The sequence below is a fragment of the Pelophylax lessonae genome (genome assembly GCF_965119305.1).
Source record: "Pelophylax lessonae genome assembly, chromosome: 5".
Taxonomy (NCBI): Eukaryota; Metazoa; Chordata; class Amphibia; order Anura; family Ranidae; genus Pelophylax; species Pelophylax lessonae.
The window spans coordinates 59,789,313-59,803,267 of record NC_138772.1 but is presented as its reverse complement, the minus strand read 5'-3'; the positions used below and the strand labels follow the sequence as shown (position 1 = coordinate 59,803,267).

At 43.7% G+C, this 13,955-nt stretch overlaps 1 protein-coding gene across 1 annotated transcript in view; it reads right to left on the bottom strand.

Moving 5' to 3' along the window:
* Positions 1-13,955, bottom strand: part of ZNF804B (zinc finger protein 804B) — a 518,891-nt gene that overhangs the window by 23,564 nt on the left and 481,372 nt on the right. The window contains exon 3 of the mRNA XM_082257309.1: positions 9,035-9,165. Coding sequence (XP_082113435.1) covers positions 9,035-9,165 — 131 coding nt within the window. The remainder of the gene's footprint in view (positions 1-9,034; positions 9,166-13,955) is intronic.

The window sequence follows — 13,955 nt, the reverse complement described above, 5'->3', positions numbered from 1 at the left end:
ACATGTCAGTCCACCAATGAAACCACCCCTACAGTATACACCTGCCCCTGGCCCCGGTACTTATCCAGTCCGGGTGCAACAATATGTGGGTGCTCCCAATGAAAAGGGAGAAAGGACACAGGGAGAAAGGGTAGTGTGGCATATCCCTTTTAAATCCTCAGAAATCAGGAACATCCTGACCAAACTGCCTGACTATAGGATGAATCCACAGGGGTTCACAAGCATTTTTAGTCAGAACCAATTCAGTTATGGCATGAGCAGAACAGATTGTTCCCAGATTCTAAGAGCTAAGATAGGAGATGAAATGGTGGATGTTGTCATGCCTCATTGTAATATCACTCAATATCACTCATGAACAGACAACATCTGGGGGGAAGGAATGTTGCAAGGCCCTCCTAGGAAAGCTTCCAGACCTGTATGGTGCAACCTCCACCACAGATCTGGGTAGGAATGTGCTTGTTTCTGGCGTCGCCTGAAACAAGCTGCGTTAGACGCAGACCTTGAAGTTGGTCCCAATGTACCAGGGAGAGGTGGATCAGAAGAAGCAGGATAAGACTTCCAAGGCTCTTGTTTTTCAAGCCCCTTACCCGAGGGAATATCAGAGCAAACAGGTGAGCGAACGAGTCGAGGGTTTAGAGATAACACCCAATGCAGGAAATCACAGGTTTGCTATGGATGTGGAAAGAAAGGCCATACAGGATGCAATTGCCCGGATGAACGAGCTGGTCCAGGGGGTAAGTGGCAATTTATACTGGACAATCCAGAAACTCTGGTTGTAGGAATGGCTAGCGACAGCTATGATTCATAATATGACATTGGTAAACCAGTGTCAGCCCACATCGACTTGTTTTTTGAGGAACTAAAATATCCCATCCCTTGCCTAATTGACACCAGTGCAGCCAAAACCATTTTGAGAGCTAAAGATCTTAGAGGCAAGGTTCCCCTCTCAGGAGAAATAACTAGGGATGATCGAACTTTTCAAAAGTTCGGTTTGGCCAGAAAATCCGAACTTCCCGAAAGTTCGGCCCGGATTTCAGAACCCCATTGAAATCAATGGGACCCGAACTTTGGTAATCAAAAAACACCATTTTGAAGCCCTAAAACCCAATACATGCCCCTAAAAAGTGCCTAGGGTTCTGGGTCATACCCCAGGGACTATTAATCACACAAAAAAAATAAAAAAAAATAAAAATTCTTTGGATTTAGTATCTGGGGGGGTCTAAAAAGTGTACCTGTGAAGTTTCAGCTCTGTAGCATGTCCAGAACCAGAAAAAAGATTGTTTGTATTTTGTCACTTATAGAACAGGTTAGTGGCTTCTCGCTTTTCACACCTTGCCGGTTTAGTAGCAAGCGTTTTTTTGGGTATTTTTTGGGGTCTTTTCAGGCAGGCAAAACATCTGAACTTGTGTATAGTGGTATATATACCACTATACACAAGTTCAGATGTTTTGCCTGCCTCCAAAGAACCCCAAAAAATGCCCAAAAACACGCTAGCGTGAAAAAAAAAACGCCCAGGTGTGTTGTTGTAGGCATTTTTTGGGGGGTTTTGGAGGCAAGCAAAACATTTGAACTTGTGTATAGTGGTATATATACACACATACTTATACGTATTTTACACTTAGACATATATAGGTGTGATAGGAGCGTAACTATATTGGTGTTAATTATTTCATTAGCGCAAGTAGTTTTTTCTGCTCCTTTCACACCTATATATGTCTAGGTGTATATATACATACATGGGTGTGTATATATACCCCCTATACACATGTTCAGATGTCATGCCTGACTCCAAACATGTGCTCAAAAGATCCCTATCGACGCCTGCAGCCAAAAAGAATGCTGACGGGGGCGAAGCCATATTACTGCAGCGAAAGTGACACAAGAGAAATTAGCTTTTCTCTATAGCGGTCACCCTGATATGGAAGGGTTTTGCCACCCTGCCATAGCAGTTACTGTCAGTTAACCCTACACTACACTACGGTCCCCTTACACTTAACACTTTCCCTACAGAAACTGAATTAATTAAAGCTAACTAAAGTGTAAAGGAGCACCCTAACTACACTAGATATCCCTTTCCTCACACTAATAAATGCTAAATGACACTTTGTAGCAGAAGCCCATGAACTGCTTCCACTCTCTTCCATGTCCCTGTATAACAATGCTAGGAATTTGGCGGGGGCTATCTTATATACTGGGGGGCGTATTCACTAATGATTGGTCTATGGACCCCCTAGTCACTCCAATCACATTCCTAGCATTCTCCTGCCCCCTCAATTGGCTTTTGCTAATGGTTCTGGTCCAATCATGGGCTTTTAAAGCCCATTGCATTTTGGTCGGTTCTGGTTGCCGAATTCCAAACTTTTTGGGCAAAAAGTTCTAAATTCGGCTGAACCTCGAACAGCCAATGTTCGGGTCGAACCGATGGTCGACCCGAACCGTTCGATCACCCCTAGAAATAACACCAACCGTAGGTCTCACGGATCAGACAGTGTCTTTGCAAACAACAGAACCTCTCCATTGTAGGCTAGGACAGCACACAAGCCGTCTGTACTGGTATTGGATGATGATCCCATTCATTTGTTAGGAGCTGATATTTTATCAGAAATACAGGCGGTCATCAAGTACTAGGTAGTGCAGGTATTGTGTTTACCAATGCACTGTCTGACAAATGCTTATGTACGATGGTAGCGCTGCCGTATCTAATAGAACCTGGGTGTTTTCTTGAGTTGGACGTGCTGGTGGAGGTGGATCCCAAAGTCTAGGCGAATGACAAGTACGATGTGGGTCTTCTGCCAGTTCCACCAACAACGGTTACATCAAGCCAAGGAGCATTTTTCCCCGATTACCACAATACCCCTTGAGTGTGGCTCAGATGGATAGTCTCAAGATCCAAATAGACCGATATCTACAGATAAAGGTCCTCACACCAACCAAATCGCCCTGTAACACTCCATTGTTTCCAGTGGCTAAAAAGACAGCTAAAGGCCAGGAAATAACATAACGATTGGTACATGATTTAAGGGCTCTGAACAAGATAATTTATAGCGATGCTCCTCTGGTGCCTAACCCACACACTTTGCAAGCCTCCATAACACCAAATACAACATTTTTCAGTGTCATTGATCAAACAAATGCATTTTTCTCTGTACCTCTGGATCCCCAGTGCCAATACCTTTTAAGCTTTTTCATTCCAGGGTCAACAACTAACTTTAACACTCCCTCAGGGGTCTGTGACTATTCCCTCAGAATACAATCGCAAACTTAAGATCGTGTTAGATCAGTGGACCCCAATGGATCCAGGGGTGGCATTGCTACAGTATGTAGATGATTTGCTGCTTTGTTGTCCAATGCGGGAGGCTTGTTATCAGCATACTGTATCATTGCTTAACCACCTGGCCTCTATGGGTAATAAGGCTAGCAAAGAAAAGTTCCAGTTTTGCAAGGAGAAGGTTATCTTTTTAGGACATTGCATATTTTAGGGTACCCGACTTTTAACCACCCAGAGAGTAGAGACCTTGAAAGACATCCAAAGACCTCGGAACACTCAGCAATTGAGAGCCATTCTCCGACTTGTCAATTACTGTAGAGACTGGGTCCCTAATATATCATCCAAACTGGGACCCCTTTACTAATTAACATCACAAACACCTTTTCAATTGTCTAATGACAATTGGTCAATCCTACAGGATTTGACCCAGGAACTCTCCAAAGCACCTTCTTTAGGTCTGCCCAACTATTACCTCCCCTTTTATCTTTTTTTGCCATGAAAGCAAGGGCCATGCAAATAGAGTATTGACCCAACTACACGGGTCCAGGTACTGACCCATTATGTACATGTCAACTGCCCTAGATCCAGTCATCGGAGGCTCACCGGGATGTGTGCGAGCTGTGGTCGCCTGCGCTGTATTGTTACAGAAACTAGATGGCCCATTCGGCTCATTATCCAGATCATCAGTCAAAAATGGTTATGTGTGCACAGGCTTAAGAACATTGGATTGCCCGTGGATTAACTACCGCAGCCATTAAATTTACCGCTACCCGCCTGGTTTGTGCACTGCACAACTCAGTTAAGACCGTGGCAGTACCGAGATGGCCTTTGCTCAAACCAGAATATCACTTTCAGCACATACAGATAGATTACATTGCATTGCAAAAGCATGGGCTGCACATGCATGATTTGGTCTGTGTGGATATATTTTCCGGTTGGCCGGAGGCATGGCCTGTTAGCAAAGCCAATGCCACCAGCACCGCAAACATGATTCTGTCTGAGATAGTGTGTTGCTGGGGTCTACCTGAAACGATCGAGTCAGATTACGGCTCCCACTTCACCGGTCAGATCTTTGCAGAGGCACGGAAGGCTCTTCACATCAACCCGGGATTACATACCCCTTATCATCCCCAAAGTAGTGGAAAGGTTGAACAGCTAAATGGGATCATATAAGAATAGAATCTCAAAAATTATGGCTGATACTGGAATATCATGGCCTGAATGTCTCCCCATAGCTTTCTACTCCATCAGGAATGCCCCTAGACAGACCTATGGGTTATCACCCTACAAGGTTTTGTTGGGGAGTCAAGCAAAGACTGGATTGTACTTTCCTCAGCAGCTGTCCTCTTTACATTCTCAACTGAGGGTATGTACAGTCCCTGCAAAGGGAGCTCCAAAAGGTCCATCATAGGGTCTGGGAGCCTCTCCCGGCCCCTGACATGATAAACGGTGTACATTCTATTCAACCAGGTGACTGGGTCGTTGTAAGGAAACATCAAAGGACGAGACTAGAACCGAGATACACCGGGCCATTCCAGGTTCAACTGACAACGATGCACGTCAGCCACTGCAAGAAGCTGCTCAATTACATCAAAGAATGAAGAGTATCGTTTTATTTATATTCTTAGCTTAGTGTATTTTAGCGAGGGTAATGATGAAAAGCATCCTGACCTTATGTTTAAAATGCATCTCCAACAAGCTAAGATGGCGAAAAGGACCAATAGCTGGGTTTGCTCTAAATCCCCACTGAGCCATTACAGCCCAGCAATGACAGCAGTTCATGCTATATACGATGTTCCTATTGGTATGAAGAAATATGCAAAGACGACCAGGAGACAATTGTCTATAGAACGTAACGATACATTGCTAGAGGGTAACATCAGTTATAGTTTTAACGTTAGCTCTGGCTCCTGCTCTTCGCTTTCTAATCCAGTATGGGTATTGGGACAACTAGGTAGTCCACAGATGTGCTTCACCTTAGTTTTGGCAAAGGGAATAGATTTGTAGGATCTACCGCTTGTGAGAAAGGTATAACAGTCAATCTTACCAATGAAACCCCTGGTCTCTCTAATGACACCAATAGACCAGATCTTCCTGTACGGTTCTGACAGGTCCTTATTTCTTATGTGGTTCTGCCGCTTATAAGGTAATTCCCAACTAATGCGAAAGGCTCATGTGCTTTAGTGAAGCTTGTACCGGCATCCTACATTTCAGCCGATCGTGAGGATCTGCTAGTCCGAAGGAAGGCAAAGACGTCAAGGAGAGCCAGCAGGGAACTGTTCTCCAACAACGACCAGGCATGGGCGTGGTTCCCATATTGGACCAGGTGGGGGATTGAATTTATGAAGCAATTGAAAAATTTCTCGTCCATTGTGGATGAGATGTTCAATGACACAGTTGAAGCAGTAAGGGAGATTACTTAGGAACAACAACAAATGAAGACTCTTGTAATGCAGGAAAATATGGCACCTGATTATCTGTTAGCTTCCAAGGGGGGTTTCTGTGAATTCATAGGAGAAGACTGTTGTACCTGGATAGCAGATACCAGTGACAAGGTTCAGGCCCAAATAGATAAGTTTACTTCCTTGCAAGGCAGAGCCAGAGATATACAGTAGCTAGTGAAGATTGGAATCCTTTTAAGGCTTTGGGAAGTTTGGAGGATTTATTGTACTCCATTGGATCTTGGTTGAAGGAAATAGGAGTATATATACTTATGTTGTTTTTGTTTCTATTCCTTCTATACGTCATGGTAGGGTTTTCCTGTTGTCTGATCGATCAGGTCGCCAAAGCCTGAGCAGACGACCACATTCTTATTGCTGAGATGAGACTCCCTGAAATCCAAACCATGCACCAGATGCTGAGGATTCCAAATCGACTGATGATTAATAGGACCCACCACCTCATGTCCTCCCTCTGAGTCACCTCCCGAAGAACGGAACCTATGTGTCAACATTAGTTTTCTTTTGAGTCTACGTGTCAAAACTGATTCTATTATCTTTCTTTTTAACTTTTTGAAATGGATTGTTTTTATGTATGAGAAGAGCTGTTCTGTTTATTTGGAAGAAGAAGATCAAGATTCATTGAGGGACACAAGGGAGCATATGACAAAGAGGAGGGACTGTTGTGGAAATTTTATTAGGGCTAGTGTGGACATTTTTCAGGATATTTTTTATTTCGCTTGTCATTATGACTCCTGTTGTCGGTTTGCTTACAATACGCTCATTAGAGCATGTACAGGTTAACCGGCATTTAGGAAGGCTACTGGCAGTGAAACCCTTCCTTTAGATGTGTAGATGCGTTCGCTCTACATAGACATCTCCGCCGGCGAACACTCCATGCGCTATGCGTGGGTCTGTTTGCCGGTAAAGATCTGTGTGTATTGCAGTGTGGAGTTCAAGGATCAAGCAGCAAGGATATGACCACCAGCGGGGTCCCCTGTATAATGTGCAGATTTGTTCGCTCGGCGGGAATATGTTTGCTCTGTGAAGTCAATATCGTTTTGATATCTATCTGCCTTTATGAAGGGATACACGCTCATGTCTTTCTACTGTGCTTGATCACCATAGTGGAAACAGCATGGCTCTTTCCCTGCAAATAGCCTCACGTCTATGGGAACAGTAGTATAATCCTATTAGGCAGTGTTCTCTGAGCCTTGCTGAGTGTGATTCACACTAGTAGTAGTGTCAGGAGTGCATGAACGAGTTTGATCAGAGCAGCATTCACGGTTCTACACGCTGGTTTTATTGTGTAGTGTTAGGCGCAAATTCTGCTACACGTGGTTTTCATTGTTAACTGCGGTGCACGGATTTCCACGCACCAACTGCGGGAAGCCGTACACGCTGTTCTGCTCATTCACCATCATGTACTCCCCCTTTCTTTTGTATATTTGAATCTATACAGGTGTGTCATTGGCTGATTCTATGTGAGTAACTTGTGTCATGTGACTGTACATTTAGAACTCATTGGCTGATGTTGTATAGCCATCACTTTCTGCTGTTATCCCTGTGTTGTCCCATGAATAAACGGAGCTCAATGCTTTAGGCAGGACATTCTATCGCGCATCCAATGTGATAACAGCCTGTGTGTCTGTATTACTGGGCACTGCCGAGTGCGCTCCATTACCTTATGCAAAAGAGTTAAGAACTGTGCTTTTTAGCACAACGGGATTAATTGTGCTTGTCGTATAATAATATCAAAAAGTGCATTTATTAGCGCAACTGAGTTATTTGCGCATCAAGCGTACATTAAGATCCAATACATCATAAGGGTATAGGCACGTCTTCTTGCTAGCTACCCTGCTTTGTACAAAAGAGCAATACTATACTAGTGTTTCCTATGTCAGATTGAGAGTAGTAAAACTGAACTGGCTTACTCTCTTGCCTGCCCACAACCTTAAACCTAACCCCTCTCCTGCTGTCTTGCCCACTGTTAAGCTGGATTGTCTTGATCACTCTTTTACTAACCACTCTTCTGCCTTCTTGTCTATTGCTGACCAAAGTTGTCTTGACCACTCTTCTACTGCCTTGCCTGTTGCCAACCTCTGCATGGGCTCGACCATTCTATAGTCACTTTCTAGTGTAATGTCTCCAAATTGTAGGCTCCCAGTCCTCGCTCATTCCATGGTGGTGCAATGGTGCTGCAACCTGGTACCAGCACACAGCACAACCCATCTTCACCATCAGTTCTGCTAAAAACTGGCTGATGTTTAGATTGTAAGCCTTTGGGGATCCCACCTCACCTGTCAGGGGGGGGGGGTGGTGTTGCTGTACCAGGGAACCTCAATGACCACAGGCAAGCAGATCAGTTTTTTGTTTGTAAAGGTGTCTAGTCTATGCATTTTTAGGCAATTATATTTGCTCTATTGTAGTACTACTGTTAGATGCTTGCGTTTTAACTTCCTCCCATTATGTCACTGCTGAGTCCTATAGTAAAGTAGGGGCTGAAGGAAAGAACCATGACACATGGCAGAGGACAAAGACATCCAACACTACCTGAATGTTGAAAAGACTGATGGAGGCTGTTGCATTTTCATGGAGTAAAGATAGCAAACACAGACATCCAAAAAGGTTGGTATTACAGTATACCTCTCATTTTACCTCTCCTTTTGGAAAGAGCTGCTTAATGGTAGCCATACATGATTTGATTTTATTATCCGATCGATTTGAAATTTGACTAAAACAGTCAAACTGGCATAACTTCCCTTCAATAGTTTTAGACTCGATTTAAATCAGTCATGTTGCGTTACTTAGATACTTTGTTCATGAATTTGATTGTATTTTGATTGATCAGATTATGATACTGCATTGTGAAAACAGAGATGCCGTCGATAACTCACTATCATATCTTCCAACTATCTATCGAAATTCACTTCCCAGCGTGCTCTATCGATTAAATGTGTTGATCGGAAAATAAATCAATCATCTACAGAAGTGTGTATGGCCACTATTATACATTTTTTGGTAACAACACTGTCACTGTAAATCATTGTCATGCTAGCAGCATACTATAAACATTATTTTGCCTTGCCTTATCTTCTCTTCTGTCCCCGCCTCCCGAAGTTATTATTTTTCTTTGTAGCAGTGAATGCAGTTTTAATTGCAGAGAATAAATTGAGCTAAATTATGTTATGTCACACAGTGTGAGAAATACTTTAGACATAACTTAATTATTCCATAACTGAAATAAGAAAAAACTGCAATCAGGCTCTATTGTCTGATGAGGTTTGAGCTGCTCCCATTTCAAAGACCTTTCAAGTGATATTCTTACCAGTTGGTTTGCTTGCGTAGCTCCGCGAGCTGATGGAGGCGTTTAAGCGCTTTCTCCTGTTTCTTCTCATCTTTCCACGACTTGGAAGCCACATTGCGAGCATATTCTCTTTGTTTCAGTTCTTTTAATCTCTAAGGAAGGAAAACAAATGTACACGTAAGGTATATTTGTATGTTGTAGCATGTTGCTGGTTCATTCATGCTGGTTGCCTGACTGATATGTTGATTCTACAGTTGGTAGGTCACATTAGTGACATATTGCTGCTCATCACCGGAGGATGAGCATGACAGTCAGGGGACTAACAACGGTATTTCTTTATGGCAGGTTCCTTTTAGTGTAACCGCATCTTTGGTCCAGTTATACCATAGTACACTCTTCTCTAGTCCCCATCCCAGTATTGGCTCTTGCAATGTAAAAGATGCTGTATTTCAATCCGTAATGTATACAGATCTGAACACAGAATTATTTTATAATATTGGCCTATTCACACAGCTTCATTTTGATCCGTAGTGTTTAGCCTCATGCATGTGGGGGGTTTGGACCATATCTGTCAACTCCTGTAGTTCTTGGATGCCCAGGAGCCCTTCTGCTGTCATCAGCCTTTCAAAATCTATGGCTGGCTGAAATACATGGTGGATGGATGACTAGGGCGGTAGCTCTACCTCCTTATGGGATGTTGGATTTTTAGGTTCTCCTTCATATTGTACAGCCAAGCAACGGGAATTTTTCTGGCCTTCTCTCAGTAGTCAAAAACCAGTCTTTGTTTTTGGTTAATTAGGCGATAAACTTGGATAGGGATGGGATGGTATGGGATGCTCAAAATGTAGCTTAAAGGCAACTTGAGCACTTGAAACTGTCTCTGCTACCAAAAATTACACAGCTGTCCACCTGTGGGATAAACAGATCAGCTCGATTGGTTGATGAAAGGATTTCAAACTCTGACTGCAGGTGCTTTCTCTCCTTAGAAAATGTCAAAACACCTATCTGCTCTTTAGGTTCCCTAAGCAAGAGGTGCAGGGTAGATGCACTGGCTTTGACTGGCTCTAAACTGTCCCTTTTGTATAAGGCTACTTGTGTATTGCACCTGACTGCTTTTCCTCTAAAGGCTCTGGGGTGTAGTGGTTGAAGCTATTCACTCTGTCCCTTTGGTGAATCCTGTGACTGCTGAACAGGCCCCCTGCTGGATAGGTCCCAATGTTTCCCAGGATGGCTTCAGCTAAGCCTAGCTGATGCTGAAAGGGCATGAGGCTTCCTCTGCTACTCTCTCTCTCTCTCTCTGGCTCTTTCTTTCTGCCCAGGGGCAGAGCCCCCCAGCATAGGGGTCCCCTCCGGGAGACAGGACCCTAGACTCTACTTCCACATGACCAGGCTCCAGAATACTTATGGACTATCTCTCCACCTTTTGGACTGTTCTTCGCCATTAATTGGAGGAGATCCCATAAATATCCAGGTCTCATCTCTGCCCCTTTACCCCCCAAGTTCTAGAACTCTCCAGCAGTTCTAGAAGCCAGGGGGAGGCGACAGAGACTTAGCCCTTGGAGCCCTGCCAAACTAACTCAAAACAAATTAACCCTGGTTCCTCTGGCTACAACAGGAGCCCAACTGAATGTACCTACTGTACACAGGGGGTGCTACAGAGCCTTATGTTTTCAGGGACTTAAGCCTAAAACACAGGAATCTTGAATTCAGGACCTACGCTTCTGAATGCATTCAGCCCTAAATGCAAGTACTGTTTGTCCACCCACCATGAATTCCAGCCTGTCATAGATTTTAAACCGACTGCTGACAGTCGGGGGTTGGATGTCGAACTTGTGCCTCCTTAGAACCGAAACACCAGGATTTGATGCACATATGTCAATTCAGAGATCAGCTATGTTGAGCCGCTGAGTATTTCAAGCTGGATTTTGACAGGCTGCCGGCAGCAGGGCTAGACACTACACCTATGCCTCCTGTGTGCCCAATAAAGCTGGGATTTGATGCACATGGGTGAAGCCACCCGTGTCCATGTAGTCTTTAGCTGCATAAACCAAAACAAGAAAGATCTGTGTCCACTGTCCGATTCTGACCATAGTTTATACTGTACCATGTAAACGTTTGTGCAAATGTTTACATGCACACAGCTTGAATAGACATAGCCATAATTGCTGCCACCACTGCCTAGTGGATTCAGGGCAGGGGAACTTGTAAACATCAGCAATGTGTAGGTAACGGTGGCAGCGCTGAAGGTCAATCTGCCCCATTGACACGGATTCCATGTTACTGATGTTTACATTTCTCCCTGAATGGGTCATTCACAGGACGGTGGCACAGACACAAAATGAACTTGGCATTATGTCATACAGAATGATTGAAGGCCAAGGTGCAGCCAATGCTGTCTAATGAGTAACTAATGCCACATTGCCATCGACAATATGTAGGCAGTGGTGGTATCCCAGTAGCGGAATGACTGTACAGAGTATGCATCTGAACTTATATGGACATAAGGGTTTGTATGTCCATATGAATTGTGATTTATACAGACTACTTTTTATGCAGGATCTTGCTGGCAATTGACCTTATACTTACCCAACCCTGATCCAGGGAGGTATCGCTGACTGAATCTCACAAGCCGCTTGTCAGAATCTTCCCATCTAGGCCTATGCATGCCCTTTGAACTCTTATTCTTTCATATACTGTAGATCTTTTGAGTACTAGGGTGTAATTAGGACAAACTCTTTATGGGACTGAAAGAAAGTGCAGAGCATATGTGGTAATGAGAAGTGGCTGTGCAATCTAGTGATATCTCACTGGATTGGGGACAGGCGAGTATAATACCGGGAGGGGGGGCTATGATATAAGTGTAATAGGACCAAACATGAAGCTACACTTGAAATCAGATGTAAGCCCTAACTGAATCACATTTAGTTTGCTAAAACACTGTATATAATAATCATTTGCCAATTTTTTATTATTTGGCTCAATATGTCTTTAGTGAGTTTGCAATAGGGTATAACAGTACAGATATGAATGTGCAAAACAGTAAAGTAAAACTAACATGAGAGGCATATTCACCAAGTTGTACAATTCAGTTCCTGGGATATACAAAGTTGTGCCCATTCCATTATACTGGTAAGCATATCATTTTTTTCCATCTCTTTTTCCACCTCTTTTGTCGCATATAAGCACTTCTGATCTCTTGAATGCTGTTTGAAACCACTACTGTCTACATGCACTTCAGCAACTCCTACACATCAATTTCCTAGGGCAGGTTCCCTAATGGTGACATTAGCGGACTCTCCACCAGGGAGATAAGGACAGAGCGTTGTCACTCTAAAACAGGAAGTGCATGAACAAGGAAGATCATAGCATAATCACCAGGCACTGCTTTAATGTAAGCTGCAGTTCTGAAAATGACATTATCATATTAAAAATGATATGGGATTTTACAGTATCTCACAAAATTGAGTATTCCCCTTACATTTTTGTAAATATTTTATTATATCTTTCCATATGACAACACTGAAGAAATTACACTTTGCTACAATGTAAAGTAGTGAGTGTACAGCTTGTATAACAGTGTAAATTTGCTGTCCCCTCAAAATAATTCAACACACAGACATTAATGTCTAAACCGCTGGCAACAAAAGTGAGTACACACCTAAGTCAAAATGTCCAAATTGGAAGTCCCAAAGTGTCAATATTTTGTGTGGACACCATTATTTTGCAGCACTGCCGTAACCCTCCTGGGCATGGAGTTCACCTGAGCTTCACAGGTTGCCACTGGAGTCCTCTTCCACTCCTCCATGATGACATCACAGAGCTGGTGGATGTTAGAAACCTTGCGCTCCTCCATCTTCTGTTTGAGGATGCCTCACAGATGCTCAATAGGATTTAGGTCTGGAGACATGCTTGCCCAGTCCATCACCTTTACCTTCAGCTTCTTTAGCAAGGCAGTGGTTGTCCAGCGGAGCGGAGGTGTGTTTAGGTTAATTATCATGTTGGAATACTGCCCTGCGGCCCAGTCCCTGAAGGGAGGGGATCATTTTCTGCTTCAGTATGTCACAGTACATGTTGGCATTCATGGTTCCCTCAATGAACTGTAGCTCCCTAGTGCCGGCAGCACTCATGCAGCCCCAGACCATGACACTCCCACCACCATGCTTGACTGTAGGCAAGACACACTTGTCTTTGTACTCCTCATCTGGTTACCGACACACATGTTGACACCATCTGAACGAAATATATTTATCTTGGTCTCATCAGACCACAGTAAAAGGTTTCAGTAGTCTATGTCCTTAGTCTACTTGTCCTCAGCAAACTGTTTGCGGGGCTTCTTGTGCATCATCTTTAGAAAAGGTTTCAATCTGGGACGACAGCCATGCAGACCAAATTAATGCAGTGTGCAGCGTATGGTCTGAGCACTGACGGGCTGACCCCCCACGCCTTCAACCTCTGCACTCTGCAGCAATGCTTGCAGCACTCATACGTCTATTTCCCAAAGAGAACCTCTGGATATTACGCTGAGCACATGCACTCAACTTCTTTGGTCGATCATGGCGAGGCCTGTTCTGAGTGAAACCTGTCCTGGTAAACCGTTGTATGGTCTTGGCTACCATGCTGTAGCTCAGTTTCAGGGTCTTGGGAATCTTCCTATAGCCTGGGCCATCTTCATGTAGAGCAACAACTCTTTTTTTCAGATCCCCATCGAGTTCTTTGCCATGAGGTGCCATGTTGAACTTCCAGTGACCAGTATAAAAGAGTGAGAGCAACAACACCAAATTTAACACACCTACTCCCCATTCAAACCTGAAACCTTGTAACGCTAATGAGTCAGATGACACCGGGAGGGAAAATGGCTAATTGGGCCCAATTTGGACATTTTGACTTAGGTGTGCACTCACTTTTGTTGCCAGCGGTTTAAACATTAATGGCTGTGTGTTGA